Raw genomic sequence first — 16,986 nt, forward strand, 5'->3', positions numbered from 1 at the left:
CCGCATTGTACGATCGGATGCATGCCCGCCTTTCCCCACCAACCAAGCAACCCGAAATAACTCAACGATATCTCCCTTCACCGCCTGGTAGAAGACGTCACTGACAATGATCGCATGTCGTCTAATCGCTTGTTTAGCATCTCGCTTTTGCACTCACCAATCGCATTTCGCTAATTGCTACCAAATTGCTTTCGTTTCTTTTTGCCGCTCACTCTCGGATAGACTTGCACTAACTGTATTTTTGTTCTCGGGGTTTATCTACAGGGGACAACCGCGATCATTGAAATTTTGAGAAAGTACAACGAGCAGAATCAGCTGGACAATAAGATCAAGTCGGATAACGTGTTCAGTGTGGCGATGAGTCGCTCCAAGGCTGGCAGCAAAAAGACCGACGGACCAACGAAGATTCCGCTGGATATTGATTTCACGGTAACGTATCATGTTAACTCTAATTTTTTGTACTTTATCTAAGAGTGTAATCTTTGCAGACGAAATCTTCGGATGAGGTTCGTGTTACCCGTCCGAACGCGCCGGATATTATATATCGGTGGCAACCGCCATCGAGTAGTTCGGAATCATCGACTGTAGTCTCCAGCACAGAAGAGGCGGTCGTGGCAGACAATACGGTTCCCGATAATATCGTTGAATTTAAAAGTATTTCCATTCAATCCACTGAACCCGCCCTCAGCCGAATAGTATCCACGGCTCCACCGGCAACGCAAACAGACTATCCTGGTGACGCTAATTTGCGCATCTCCACGGACTCAGTACAGCCGATCCAAAACCAAACGGAAGTTTCAGAATTTAACAATTTCGTAACTTCTACGTTACTTCCGGTCACTGATAAAGCGAGTACGACCACAACGGAAGCTACGACAACCACAACAACAACAACCACGAGTACGACCCCTAAACCAACTACTACAGTTGAGCCCAGTTCGACTACGACTACAGAGCGATCGACGTCCACAACGGTCAAACCTACTACCAAAACGAGTAGAACTGCTCAAAACAATCAATTGGAAACTAACTTGAAGCTTCTTCAGTTGTACTTAGAAGCAAACCAAAACGACATTGCCGCTACAAGAGCGGTAACGCATCGTACAACAGTGCCTCCGAGTTCGAGCACTACCACAAGCACCACCACTACCAGCACAACAACCACAGAACCAACTACCACAACTACATCGACGACGTCATCGACAACAACTACCGCAAGGCCTACTACACCAACAACAACAACTACGCGTCCGACAGTGCGTACTACACTGAAAACTAAACAGGAGGACGCCACTCGTTCGAATCTTAATTCGTTGTTTGTGCCGACTACGCAACGAACCCGGACGACCACTTTTTCCGATGCGGATGATTTGAATTTCCTGGTAAGTAGTTTTCTGATTTTTTCTATCAAATCTGTAATGTTCTGTGATTAAGATGAGATCACGTCAAGGCTTTTGAGGTCGCAATTGAAACATAATACACCGGAACCTCCATTTGCGAACCAAAACCCCGGGTTCGTAAATTGAATTAGTTTGTAAAAGAAGTGTTCGTTATTTATGATTTAGTTCGTAAAAAAATCCGCTTCACAGTTTTATGAAAATTCATTGGTTGAGCAATATTCTCGATAATCCTAACAATATTGATATTTTCGGAACGGGCTTGATGATACATGATGAAAATGAATACTTAGTACCTCTTTGAAATCCAAAATGGTGACTTCCAGTTGAACAAAATTCGATATCCCCAATTTGGAAATTTTGGGAAAGGGCTTCACGAGTAGATTGATGGAAATGGATATTTGGTGAAATTTCGACTTCCGGTTCAGCAATGTTCTCGACAACTCAAACAATATGGGTATTTTTGGAACGGGCTTCACGAGTAGATGATGAAAATGGGTGTTTGATGCCATTTTGGCGACTTCTGGTTTAGCAATATTCTCGATAACTCTTACAATATGAGTATTTTTGGAACGGGCTTGATAGAAATGGTGGTTTGGCACAATTTCGAAATCGAAGATTGCATCTTCCAATTGAGCGAAATTCTGTATAACCCTGATCATAAGGGTGTTTTTAATGGGCTTGACGAGTAGATGACAAAAATCGGTGAGTGACACCATTTTGTATACCAATATAGTGTCTTCCGGATGAGAAAAATATTCTATAACCATATCATCCGCATAACAAATCTCCATACTTTTATCTATTCTATAATTATCTCATTTTGCAATTCCTATTTTTGAGGTTATAGTAATATCTTTACCACAATTAGCCATCTTGGCTTTCAAAATGGCTTCATACATTGATTTTCGTTATCTACTCGCACCAGATTATAAATTTTTTGAAATTTTTACTTTAATTTGGATCTCATTTCGTCAATTATTAATCGATTTGAATGGAACTGGGTTTAAATCCCGTGAGGTATATCCGTCATTCAAGTGGGGCGACGGAAGAGTTTTGAAGAAACATGTGTTTTGAAATGCGCTACATATGACTATTTTTCATTTATTCTTCACGATAGACATGAATTGGACCAATCTTGGCCACCGGAAAACTGTTCCGGGAGAACCAAAGAAAATATAGATATTTTTCTATCATTCCAGCCTTTTGAGTTCATTTATGCGAAATACAAAGTTCTTTCAATCATATGGTCCTACAGATCCCGCAACTTGTGGCCATTCAAGCACCGGTTCCGGAAGGAATCAAATAAGGACATTTGAAGCCATTTTGAAATCCAAGATGGTGGCTTCCGGTTACCACAAAATAATGAAAACTATAATAAATTTGATCATATCATTTGAAAGCGGTTGGTCAGCATAAGTCGGAAATTAACGATTGACGCCATTTTAAATACCAGGATGGCGGTTCCCGGTAACTACAAAACAGTGAAAACTATCATTGGGTATCATTTGAAACGGGGTGGTCAGCATAACACGGAAATTGACCATTTCAAAAGATTTCGACCCACTCGGGTTAATTGGCCTGGTTATAGCTCTCGCTTGACGTTCATGTAGGAGCTTTGGAAACTAGACATTGATTGGGACGAACCTCTTCCGGATAAGCTCAACTATCGCTGGCGAACGTATCTGAGGTTCCTTAAGGATGTTCGGCGAAACAAGGTTCCCCGTCGTTGCATTGGAATCGACAAACCCGTGCGCATTTATCTGCATGGATATTGAGATATGGTCTCACTGCCGGCAGCACCGGGCCTCAGCTCTATAGACAAGATTGTGTCCAGATTGGGTCCACGGTCGTACCAGGCTTGGTCATGAACTCGGTGTAGACGGGTGATTGATGGCAGGTCAACGTCTGTATGTTCGCGATGGATATCGCTGACCGTCCGTTACAGGAAGCAGTCCTCTCCGGCTGTCCACTCCAAAAATCCCTATGCTCTTCTGGCGATAGTGACGAAGGGGTAGGATCCCGGACTCCACGCAGATTTCTTTAGCAGGCGTGCTGGGAAGCAGGCCAGAAGCACCGCGGATTAGCCCTTGATATAGGGTCTTAGAATATTGATAAAGCCTTTCATATTGCAGGGCGTCAGCTCCACCCCGTAAAATTTCTTGCTGTGAACAAGCGGTCCGCTAATATTCAATGCAGTGCGACAATTGCTGCGCTTGTGCCGGGAGCTAATTGTTTTGATCACCCGCAACTGGCTCCGGCACTCAGCTTTTATCCGTTGAAAGTGTGGTAGGAAGGTAAGACGACGGTCTATGGTTATCCCCAGAATATTCGGTTCTTTGCGGTTTGGGATAATCACTCCATCCAGCAGGATCGGCGTACCTGTTGCGATATTGTTTGTGCTGCAGCAGTGCACACCAGAAACAGTGTGACGGCAAGTACTGATCCCTGGGGGACCCCGTTCAAAAAGGTGTCGGATTGGGTACCCCCGATTCCCACCCGAAAGGTGCGGTTGGGCAGGTAGTCGTTCAAGGAATGGCACATGTTTCCGGTGATACTGCAGTTGGCCAGTTGTTACAGTACTCCGTGCCGCCACACGGTAATCTAAGCCTTCGCCACGTCGAGTATAGCGATCTCGGCGCGCAGTTTACTCCACGTCAGAACGCAAACTGACGTTGATCCAAGAGTTTACGCTCCTCCAGTAGGTCTATTAGCCGTGTGTTGACCTTTCGCTCCATCCTTTTAGCGAGGCAGGGGAGCTGGCTTACTAACCTAACCGTTCAGGCCTTGTTGTGTCTTGCTGTATGCAGAAGCCGTCTCCACTCCACTCGGTCCATTGATGATTGTCGCCAGCCTCGCAATCTTCGAAGGGTCCGCAGGTCAGAATATATTGGCTCGAATGGCACGTCGCAGGTCGTCCTCTATCTGGTCGATCCACCGTGCTCGCTGTGCGCCCCGTCTTCTTGTTCCTGTAGGGTCGTCCTCAAGAATCATCTTCACCGGGTCGTCGTCTGACATTCTTACGACGTGTCCAGTCCACCGCAAACGTCCTATTTTTGCGGTATGCGCGATTGATGGTTCTTCCAGCAGCTGATGCAACTCATGGTTCATTCGCCTGCGCCACGTTCCGTCTTCCATTTGCACGCCACCATAGATGGTAGGCAACACCGCATAGTCCAGGTCTCGTGGCCGTAGAAGACCACCGGTCTAATCAGCGTCTTGTAGATAATCAACTTCGTGCGGCGGTGAATTTTTTTTAGATCGGAGCATCCTCCGGAGTCCAAAGTAGGCTCGATTTCCCGTCAAGATCCGCCTCTATATTTCTCTGCTGTTATCATTGTCGGCGGTTACCAGTGTGTGTGTGTGTTAACCTTCCTATCTCCCACTAGCTGGTAGTGATTTACAGAAAAAAGATGTTTGCATGTATTTAAACATTCATGCAAATAACTTGGTTCACGGATTTAGGAAGGTGTTAGCTCAATTGACTTTCCGATGACCCATTTCGTGTACAGTGCCAGACATGTTCCGAGGTCATCATTCCATCAACTAGCCCCGCCTTACTGTAATGTTTGTATCAATTGGGTTGTAACATCACAGTAAAACTTTCGATTCCATTTAAGCAGGAAATCGACGCGTATTTATTATAATGGTTCAATTTGTATATATAACATAACACATGTGTACTAGAACTTACCATTTTTTCAGTTTTCTACCTTCATTCCTATCTTCCATTTATGTCTCCTTTAACTCTCATCCACATTTCTTGAATTCCTGCTTATTTAAGAAAGAAAAGGGGAAATAATAAAAAAGAACCGATAGACTCCGTGTTTTCCTCGGCGCTTCCGTTTCTCCGAGTCTGGTGTCACTGCCTGTTGGACTTGTGTAAGTTGTTCCATTGGAGATCTCCAAGGAGCTGTAATTGGAGGAAGATCTGACTTCTATCCAGAAGTATCAGTTTTTCACATTAATAGATTATATGTGTACACTACAAAACAATCCCGTGTATAATGCAACCATTTTTTGAACATTTATATGTACATATACACACATAAACACATACACATATATACACACATGTATACATAAAACCGATTTAATCCACCCATCAGTGGGATGAGACACCTCTCATACATATAACTGTTGTATTATTCATTAATTTGCCAAACGCACGCAAAGCTGGCAAGTCCTGCACGTATAACACGTATAATAAACTGAATAAATTAAAAAACAATAACAAAACAAACCAAAAATCAAAACAATTATGAAGCAAAAAAAAAGTTATTCATAGAATGGATAGAATGATCCATATAAATCAAATTAATAAAACAAATCAAATTAGCTCAAATGAAAATCAGACAATATTAAAAAAGTTATGAAATTAAGAGAGTAAACTAAATTGTTTCAAGCTAACTGTCATCCAATAACTAAAAGAACTGACTAAACCGAATTAATAAAATGAAGAAACTGAACGATATATGAACTGGGAAAAACTAACAATTTAATAAAATGATTAAAACAAATGAAACAATTACCATGAATAAAACAATAAAAAAATTATTGAATTAATAAGATAAATAATATGAATAATGTGGATAACACTAACCGCCATGTTTGAAAAATGCAAAAACAACCACGTCCATTGCAGCCGCCAGAATTTTGTCGTCTAAGTATTGAAATTGCCTTTAAATCGCATTCGCAAATAGCATTTGTTCCTAGGGGCAATTAGCACAGGCGAGTTGAGTCAAACGTCAAACTATTTAAATCGCCTGACGATCTTCGTCCGCATTTTTTTGACTGGGTACTGACTCCATTCAGATATCCGAACCGGTTCCGGAATGAGTTTAACTGGGAATCAGTGAAATCGTTGCATCAACTAGTCAAGTTCAGATGGCGCTGTCGATGCTAAGTAGGAACATTTTTTTGGTAGCTCGCGCACATACATAGTAAAATAATTGTGATGTGACGATAAAATCACTACGTCAAATTACACTATTCCAACGATATTTTTTGCCTACCAACACATAACACAACAGGAGAAACGACCTACCGAGCGATTAACTTCGATTTCCTATTAAATATATTATATTTCACTGCAAAATTTTGTAAACTATGGGAGGAACAAAAAATAACTTCCGAGACATTTGGCAGTGTTGCCACTTTTCATCATTGTCGGCGGTTACCAGTGAGCCCAAATTCACGAAGTCATCGACCATTTCGATTTCGTCACCGTCAATTCGAACTCGGGATGGGAGGTTCACATTGTCGTCTCTAGAACCTCTTCCTCTCATGTATTTTGTCTTCGAAACGTTGATGGCAAGTCCAATCTTGTTGGCTTCAGCTTTCAGTCTGATGTACGTTTCCGACATCGCCTCAAAGTTCCTTGCCATTATGTCAATATCATCGGCGAAGCCAAGAAGCTGGTCGGACTTCCTGAAGATCGTGCCACTCGTGTCTATCCCCGCTCTCCTCATTGCACCTGGAGCTAGCTGATTGGGCGGAAATCATCCGGCTTTCTGTTCCCCATGCGTCGCTTTAGGATAGGAATTACTGGAGCTTCCTTCCATGAGGCGAGTATCGGTTCACCACGCCATATGCAGTTCATGCTGTCCAATATCGCCCGCTTGGCAACTGGCGGGGAATGTTGCAGTAGGGGATAGCCAACGTCGTCCATCCATTCCAGCAGACTGTCCGTTTACCGATTCCAAGGCCGCACGAAGTTCACTTCCGGTGAAAGGCCGATTATACACTTACCTGAATCCGATTCGAAGCGAACGGGGTTACTCTCAGCCCTCTTGATGCGTAGGAACGCAGGTGGGAGGTCGTTGACGGTGTCCTCGAAGCGAGTCCAGCGCGATCGTAAAACCACCGTCTTCGGCGGGTTGTTGAAGGTGGTGTCTGATTGTACGCAACCTGGATTGGGATGTGGTCGCTGTTGCATAGTTCGACAAGGATAGTCCACCCACAAGATCCTGCTAGCGTCCACGAGCAGATAGAGGCGTCGGTGGCGGATTCCGTTTGTCCGCGGAGAAAAGTCGAACTGCCATCATTGAGAACCACGGCGTCGTTGTTTTCGACTACTTCGGTGATGTCGATTGCTCTCCTGTTGCATGTACGTGAGCCCCATATGGTATGGTGCCCGTTCACATCTCCCATGATGATGATTGGGGTGTCAACTTGCACAATGAACCGCTGAAGTTCGTTGCCCACATTCCGAGTACTGCCGGGGATATAAAGAGATATAACGGCGCGCGGAACTGGATATTTGATCCAGCTGATGCAACTCATGGTTCATTCGTCTGCGCCACGTTCCGTCTTCCATTTGCACGCCACCATAGATGGTACGCAACACCAGTTGCATTAGCTGCGACGGCTATTAGTATGGTATCAGGGATGGCACATCGACCCGGATGGCTAAACCCACCGTCTGTTAGATGTTATCTCCACTGGCGGCGTCCACGAATACTGGTGTCCAAACCATGATGCTGGGTCCGTCTGATCCCGGATGTGCATCCCCAGCGGCGTCAAGCCGTTGGGCTGCGCCTGGGCAATGATCCTTGGCAGGTCACCCAGGCATCCTCGAAAGCCATTCGTATCCCACTGGATGGCCAGTGTTGTTGCTTTTATCTTCGGAGCAGGGGAGTGTAGGTACCCATAACCCCCGATGGCGAATGTCTGTGGAAAATATACGAGCAGCAGATGGTTCCGGATTTAGTGTACCATACGACGGGCTTACCCGGGCTGGTGTGCGTCGCTACAAGGCCGAACGTCCCCTGTCAGGGGCAGGCCGGGGAAGTGGGTGTCATGGTTGGTGATGATGAGAGATGTTCTGAGATCTGGCTTGATTGGTGTGGTACTCTTGTTGGATGGATTAAATAGTACCGGTGCCAAGAGCAACCAGGAAGCGAACTAAGGTCGAACTCGTTGTTTTTGGTATTTGTAGTCGTCCCTGCTGAGAATTCTTCCCGGTGGCCAGCCGGGTGTCGGGGAATCGGGAGACTGGAGCCGGTTTTCGCTCTTCTCGTTCCGGGTGTCGTATTAGAGATTAGGCGGGAGGATCGCCGGCTCTGGGGTTCAGCAGGGTACGGGTCGCTAGAGGCTGTCTTGATTCCCGCCGTTTGGGGTCGCTGTGTGGATGGATTTTCTGGTTTCCGGTCTGATTGGTCTGTGATGAGTGTTTGTAAATCGCTAAGAACGGAACAGGAAAACAACCGTTTCGAAAATATTCACTTTGTTGAGGTCATAAAGAATTTATCTAAACCGGAGGTCGTCATCTTGGATTTCAAAATAGCTTCCAACATCGATTTCTATTATCTACTTGCAGGCACTTAGCGTTCGGTTGGCTGGGTTGGCCCCCGTCTTGATCTGCTTGATATAACAAGTTAGAATAACGGTCCCATTTCCATGTGAAAATTATTGCAAACATTATCACTCGTTTGCACAGTTTCATACAAACATATATGGGACACACCACATTCAAGGGTAGTAAAGCGGGTCATATCCTTAAATCTTTGTCGAAGATCGTGGAGGAAGCTAGATCGAATATCATAGAGAAGACAACCCCAGCTCCAGACATCCATTACCGTCATCTATTCGCCAACAATAGAAAAACTCTAGAAAAAGTACTTCGGAGAGAAAAAAGCGTTTTTGGCAACGTATGCCCCGTCATTGTATGGCAACACGTCTAATGTTATAAGGAAGTGTTCGATAGGATTCGTTTTTTGACAGCTAAACCTGAATCCAATCGATCTAAAATGGAGCCTCCGCAGTTCTTTTTCTAGAGTTTTCTTAACCCCATTCCGAAAATACCCATATTGTTAAGGTTATTGCGAATTCATCTAATCCGGAAGTTGCCATCTTGAAATTCAAGATGGCTCTAGACATCTATTTCCGTCATTTACTCGTCAACCTCATTCCGAAAATACTCATATTGATGTGGTCATAGAGAATTTATCTAAATTGGAAGCCATTTCATTAACAAAATTACTTGTTTTTCAGCGTCAACTAGCCAAGTTCCTGAACGGCGGCCTAGGCCAACCAACTAGAAAGACAACGAAAAAACCTAAGACTACTTCTACAACAACAACAACAACGACGACCACAACACCGAAGCCAACTACAACAACAACCATATCCACAACTACTGCACGTAAACCTTCTACGACACTTCCGCTTAGCACGGTGATCGTCGATAATGACGATTCCGATTTCCTGAACGATGTGGTAAGTCATTCTGATTGAGCGAAATAGTCCAGACTGGTTACAAAAATTGCCTATCTCCCCTCTAGCGTAAACTACCGAACTTTGCTACTCCAAACCCTCTAGTGGATAGTTCCATCGCAAACCGGATTCTCCAACTGGCCATCAACCGAGATCCGAAAAGCATCTCCCTCGGCAGTCAACTTAATCGTATACCATCTACTACAACTCTATCTCCGCTAGAGGTCGAAAACACCAAGAAGCAACTAGACAAAGAGTTACAATCCTACAACAACGACATCCGGTTGCTGTCCACGCTACTGGGACGTCCCATCACCAGCAGAGACATTCCAGAGCTCACCAAACAACTGACCACAACTACGCCGCGGCAAACAACTACCAAACGTACTACGACTACCACAACAACAACGACAACCCAACGGCCTGCAGTCGATGTGGCTCTACTCCAGGCACTTCTCTTGAAACAACAGCAGCAGCACAACTCTAGTCCCTCGGTTCAAAACGTCCCGGATGTATACGGTAAAACCAACGAGGCCATCCTGGCGTCCGTGCTGAAACAGCGTGGAATCGGTCCCATCAACACCAATGCCAACCTCGAAGAGATCCTAGCAAGAATCTCACCTCGCACTGGTACGGCTACGGTGCAACCCATCATCACAACAGCCAGGCCAAGGCCTCGAACGATAGCACCACCGCAGCTTCCGCCGCTACGTTCCTCTCGTCCCATTATCGATGGCCTGTCTTGGCTGTGGCGAGAATGGCAGGCTACGGCACCTCAACCTCGCCAGCGATTGCCAGGTTCGGCACTGATCGCATCTCCTCCCCCTTCCGATGCATTCGGTCTCAGTGGAGGTGGTCGTAGGCCTTCGCAGTCACAAGCGTACCGGGATGAGGAGGGACTCGATCCTGATGCGGTAAGTTTCATGGAAATTGGTTAGATATGTGAGGGTAAAATTTCGCGTGTTCTAGAAACCAATCAATCCAAGTGTCACGGAGGAGACACCTTCGCTATTCGGTGGATTCGGAGCGATCAATCCGGGCGGCCAGCTTCTTAATGCGGCCATTGGCGTAACGCGGGCTGTGACGCAGTTCCTCGGGGTGGCTCTTCAGGTATGTTAATGTGTAAGCATCTCTAAAATATTACCTTAAATTTTTATTTTAAATTCTCAGGGAGCAGCGAAAAGTTTCTCCACGGCTTTCGCCCCACCAGCCACGGATGTGGACGATCTTAGCTATTATCGATTGAGTGGCAAATAGGGCAATACTGGGATATAACAACGGACTTTCTAGGCAGCGGAAAAAGGGAATGGCGTCATCTTTAGGTAGCAGATAAATTTGAGTTTTGCTCAACGAGAGGTTCTCTCACAGAACGATAACGGATAAACGGATCTAGAGCGATCGAGCCGCTGAGAACGAACGGGATCCACGAGTGAACGTGATGATTGTGTATGACTGCGAGAGGATCGGATCCTGAACTAGGTGTACTGATAAGACTGTGAAACATATGATTAGTGCCTATTTATTTTTATTTGTGGTCGTCGTGTTTGCTAATTTTATACTCATCGCTATATGTCTAATATTTTATTTAAAAAACAAATACTGCCACGTGATATCGCCTTTAGAGCAGAACTTGTGAATGTCATTCTGATTCCGGTATATCGGACGGTTTTAACTGTGAAATCACTCGCGCGCGAACATAATACGCTGAAACAATTTTATCACTACTAGAAGTTTGTTTTTTCTTTTTCGCAAGTTATTGTGCCATTTTGTTCAAAGAGAACGGTTCATGAGGCACACCGATTGACAGATAGCTAGTTGATGCAGATCTATTAGGACGTCGGTCTTAAAAGTGAGTGTAGGCTTAGTGAATCGCTCCAGCACTCAGGAGTATGTACTCGGGTTTTAAAGGATGAATCGTAAATGATTGTAAAGTAAAGCTTTGTAAATATCGAACAATAAAATTCAAAAATATTCCGACACTAGTTTGTTGAGGTAAATACTCATTCGGTACACCCAAAACGGTGCACTCAGATTTTCTGTTTTTGCGCTCACAATCTCATCCCCGAAAGCGATCCTTTTTGAACATTGAGCTGTTCGCGTACAGTTCGAGATGAGCGCAACGCCCACGAAAAAAAAATCGATGACGCATACTCTACTCGTTAAAATGCTCATTTACATCCTAGGTCATAAAGACACACAATGAGAAGTCATTCGAATAAGCTATATAAACTTCTCATTATTGTAGCAGCGATCATATGTGTGACAGCATGGAGACGACCTAGTATGTGTTCCTCAAATTATCTCTGCACTGTGTAGCCAACAACGTGTAGCCAGGGGGTACGGTATTGTATTGCACAAGTGTGAGCAGAGTTAAAAATAATCGAAGCTCTTTGTTGACGGCTGAAAATGAACCTGATGCGACTCGCGGTGAATAGAAAACATATTCATTCAAATATCCACGTTATTCATTCAGTTGAATATCGTACAATATATTCATTTAGCTATTTATCTAGGAAAATGTTTTCAAATGCCGGTAAAGCATATGAAACAACAATCATCATCGCTTACATTGTGCCATGGTCTACTTTGATGTGTTTGATTCGTTGCTGCACGGGCGCTTTGTGTAATAATCGGAGACGAATGAAAATCTGCATGGATGAATGGGCGGTTTGTTCGTTTGACGTTTTCAGCTGCGTCACTGAATATTGAAAATGAATGCGGCTGAATATGATCAATTTTCATTCAATGAATTTGAATATTTTTAACTCTGAGTGTGAGATTGTTTGAACACTAACGAGTCATTTGGACTCCCAAAGCTTCGTTTTGTGTGGTCATGTCTCATAAACTCTTCTTCTTTTTCTTCTTCTTGATCTAGTTATTTTCCGTCAGCCTATTTCTGCTACGAGGTCAAACACCGACGCCAGAGAGGTGACTCCACTATCTGGACTAGATACCGTCCTTTCAAAACTCATGGACCGGACGAGCGGTTTTACTTCGCAATCGATTTTTTCACCTCATAAAAATCTCAACCTCCTTGGCTGGGATTGGACCCAAACCACCTGGGGTGAGTGGCGGTTAAGCTTACCACTCAACTACCCGCGCCCAAAACTCTGGAACATGTCCAGAATCTAACCCTAATGAAAGAGGATAGTTATTATTGATTTGTGATCACTTTTTTCGTGTCTACGATTTACGTTTCAATATAGTAACTTTCATTGTACTGAACGGAATTCCACTATGCTTACACTAATCAATCAGAACAATGTTCATGAATCTTCGATTAGATTTCTAACGGGTGTTGAATAAAAAATGATAATTATTTCAATACCTTTATGAAATTAAAGTAAAGAGCGTAATTTTTTCTCTCCAAGAGAATTGATCTCTGGATTCGCTAGAAATGGGTGGCATGTTTCTTTTCGCTGGGGTGCTGTCAGTTCAATTGAAGATGGCGTCGGAACAGCAAGTACTCCGCGAGCGTGTTGTACGGTTTCACGAAACGGATGGTCATTGTGGAAAAAAAGGTTTCGGTAGACCACTTTCGAGACGAAACGTGCCCGTGAGTACAATTTACCGGATCCTGGAATTCCTGAGCGTGGAGCGGAAGACCGGTAGCGGCCGTTCGGCGTAGATAATAACGAAGAAGAAGAAGGAAGCGTTGAAAAAGCTGTTCGACAACAAAGACGGAACGAGTTTGCGTAATGCCGGCCGAAAATGATTCACCGAACCCTCAAAATGAAGGACATCATCTGTTGGAAGAAGACTCGGTCCCCCGAGTACACGAACGAGCAGATAGCGAGTGCCGGTAGATGACGAAGAACAACCGCGGGACGTCATTTGTGCTGGACGACGAAAGTTACTTTCTTCTCTCGAAGATCCACATTCCAGGAAATGGCAGCTACTATTCCAGCGACAAGTCGGCCATATCCCCCAAAGTAAAATATAAGTTTAAGCATAAATTTGAAAAAAAATGTTACGCTGTGCATCACCATATCGAACAGAGGGATTTCAAAGTCGTGGTTCAAGCCGAGCGGTTTGGCTACGCTGCGAAATAGACGAATCTGTCTGCAACGACTTTTCATTTTTGATCTGCTTATAGACGACGTATACTGTCCTGAGCTTCTAGCAAAACTTGACTTCAACGTTCCGGGATGATCTTTCCGGAAAATTGACCCTTCTGTCGCTCAACACGTCGCTCGCAGTACGGCCAGAATAATCATTTGGATGTTTGCTGTCCACACTTCAATAGTGTCTATCATTTGTTTGATTTTAACATTAGAAAAGAAACGTTTAAATTAAAAATAGGCGTAAATTAGTTTTTAGTCTAAATCTATGCGATGTAACATTTTAATCGAAAACAATACAATACAAACTAATCTGTGCATGGGAAGTGCGAGTGAGTTCGGGGCGATACGTTTGATTTCTTCCACGCTCCATTTTCGATACGTCTGAAAATTTTGTAACAGCTGAGTCAAAGAGTACATGTAGAAATGACATATATGATTGAATAGTGGGAATTTTATTGTCTCACGTGCATTTTTTCGTAGGTTATGTGAGTAACTTTTTCCGGTGTTCAATTTATTTATTTATTTATTGACACCACGTCGTATTGTTTCGTTTCACAAATTCATGATAGCGGACATTACGTGGTCAAGTCGTCGCTTGCAACGATTGCAGTTTCCATTTTCATCTAGGTCAATCCTGAAGGACGCATAGTCCATAGCATCGCATGATTTCCAGGCAGGCACAAGTTTCGTTACTTCGATTGTATCCATTACACTGAGCCCAAGACACTGAGAGACTAAGGTGTACTTCGCTATCAGTCACATCAACTTCAATATTGGATAGAAAAAGAGAGAATCCCGCCATGCTTTTCTTAGTACTGCTCCGTGGAGAATAAAACGTTAATGAAGCGAATCGACTAACATTCCTAGATTCAGTCGGCAAATTTTCAATGGTGACTGGAGTCGAATGACCGTTACCTATTTGCACTGGTTCTGGCATTAGCTGTAACAGTGTGTTGTGTATCGCATTGATTTTACGTTTCATACACGACATCTCCTCTTTAATAGAAACTGATAGAGGCTCTGACTCAGACGGCACGATGAGGCTTCCAGTAAAAGTTTTATAGAAAACATCCAAGAAGGAATCACATAGCCAGATGACATTTCTCTTAAGGGGGTCCTCTACTCGCGAGGCCTAAAATTGAGCACTTTTTTGGGAATAAATTGTAAAGCATCTACTCAATGGATTATGAAACTTTTTTTTATTTTGAAGATACATGTTTTGACTTTTCAATTTTACATTTGAAGACGAAAAGAAAAATCTCTCGCGACCTTGAAAATTCAATGATGACATTGATGTTGAAACAGCATGAGTCCCGTTTAAGTAAAGTTTTGGCAAATTGGGTAATCTGTAATCAAAAAACTCATATTTTTTATAATCATAGTCACATTGGCTATATTTAGACCAGAGGGATTTCTTTTATTTTATAATTTGTAAAAGTTATGTAACGATTTGTGAAAATTTCCAATATTTACGTTATTTTTTTGGCCTATTAGGGGCCATAAAATTGGAACAAATTGAAATTTTGCAAATCCCTCCCGACCAAACATAGCGGTATGTTTTCTGAACAGAATATTTGAAATCGGACCAGTACTTCTATGAAAAGTCTTACTTAAACCCTTAAAAAGCTTTCGGGAAAACGCGTTTATAGATAAAGTACAGTGTATAACTCAATTGTAGTACCTTACAAGTTAATCTGCTACACCGGCGCAGTAGAGTTCTCCTTCCTCATCATGAAAATATTCTTGGTTGTCGACATTTTGCTCCCTTTGTTGAATTCGGGCCTGTTTTGCAGCGACACCCACTTTGCGTTCAGAGCGAATGATACGTTCACCGTCGAGTCGAGTAGCACATCTTTCAGCTTCAGTCCCCAAGGTAATTCTCATCACCTCCATAGCTTGTAATATCGATGAAAATTCTTGGTTGAAGATGCTGACTGCCAAATAAGTCGCAACATTGACCACCTGCCTGCCAGAATGCAAGTGTTTTGGCGCTAAGGCCCAGATTCCACTATTCAGAGACTCATTGTTGTTTTGGGTGTGAGCTCCTAAGCATCTTTCTAATAAATCATTAGATGATAGACTTTCGTAGATGGGTTTCAATAACTCTACGAGCGATGGGGATCCTGACATGTTCGAAAGATTCTAAAGTTCCTTTTGCTTCGGCCTGACGCCACTTGCACCAACTGTCCTCGCCGGATGGACACTTTGAGTGTTGGGGATTTTCGTTCGATGACGAGCAGTGTTCGAGGGAAGCCCAGATTGCATTTCGCATATGTTCTACAAAATTTGAGTTTCTCCGAATTGCCAGCCTATAAAATTTTGTTAGCTCGCCGATCAATTTGTCCGTCAACTTTCCCTTTCCTTTCCCACCGATACCTTTGTTTTCTCATACGCTTCTCCACATGCCCGATGCATTCTTTCTTCCGTACGATTATCTCGTCCCCATATGGTTTTGAATCCACGATTCCTTTGAACGTCTTGCTGTCGCCGTCACCGATATATTGTACGTATTTTAGGAACATTTCTACGATGGCATCGATTTCCATCTTCCCAGCACTGCGTGAATGATTAATGGTGCAATCGTTCTTATGGCTTTCATATCATTCCGCGAATTCTTCGGCGTTCACGTCTATCGATTTTTTTTATGATACACGTTTAACAAAAGCTTGACTTCACCACCGTGTCCACGACCTTCCCACTGAAACCCCCAATAAGTGTAGCGACGTCGAATAAGGAAGAGAAGCCTCGCTTCTTCCAGGTACCATCTCCCGAAACAGTCAAATTTTCGGCAACATTCCCATGTTCTGTGTTCATTGCTTTCTCCTCGTTCACAGCGATCCGTAACACGGAGTCGTAGACTGAAGCTGCGGCGATTTCGATCTTATTAAGACATTGATAGTAAGTTTTGTTAGCAATTCCAGTACAAATATCCATAAAACCACAAAACTTATTCAATCCCTCATGTCCCACACCAAGCAAACGAAACACGAATACCAACCGTCGGTTCACTTCGTAAACGCCATTAATTTTAGGACAGCACGGTACAGATTTGTCTCTACATTTGGCGCAGAAATCGCTGCTCCTAATAATCGCCTATCGCTTAATTTTCGCGCAGACGCACTTGCTAATTAGGTATCGTACTTCGCCAATAAAGGGCTACTATTCTTTCTCTTTTTAATGCGGCCAGCGACACGTGAATAGCCCTTTGTTTGCCTACCCTTTCTATCCATTTTTTAATCGAAAGACTCCGATACGGTGACGTTACCATTTAAAGCGACTGAGGTGCGACCTGCACGAAATCCGATTGA

The 16,986-nt window shown here is 43.6% G+C and overlaps 1 protein-coding gene across 3 annotated transcripts in view; it reads left to right on the forward strand.

Moving 5' to 3' along the window:
* Positions 1-11,585, forward strand: part of LOC131688719 (mucin-2-like) — a 155,899-nt gene extending 144,314 nt beyond the window's left edge. For all 3 annotated transcript variants that reach the window (XM_058973186.1, XM_058973187.1, XM_058973188.1), the window contains exons 6-11: positions 265-429; positions 489-1,382; positions 9,393-9,617; positions 9,683-10,528; positions 10,584-10,724; positions 10,785-11,585. In XM_058973186.1, coding sequence (XP_058829169.1) covers positions 265-429; positions 489-1,382; positions 9,393-9,617; positions 9,683-10,528; positions 10,584-10,724; positions 10,785-10,871 — 2,358 coding nt within the window. In that variant the 3' untranslated portion in view covers positions 10,872-11,585. The remainder of the gene's footprint in view (positions 1-264; positions 430-488; positions 1,383-9,392; positions 9,618-9,682; positions 10,529-10,583; positions 10,725-10,784) is intronic.
* The last annotated feature ends 5,401 nt before the right edge of the window (positions 11,586-16,986 follow it).

Source organism: Topomyia yanbarensis, chromosome 3 (genome assembly GCF_030247195.1).
Source record: "Topomyia yanbarensis strain Yona2022 chromosome 3, ASM3024719v1, whole genome shotgun sequence".
Lineage (NCBI taxonomy): Eukaryota > Metazoa > Arthropoda > Insecta > Diptera > Culicidae > Topomyia > Topomyia yanbarensis.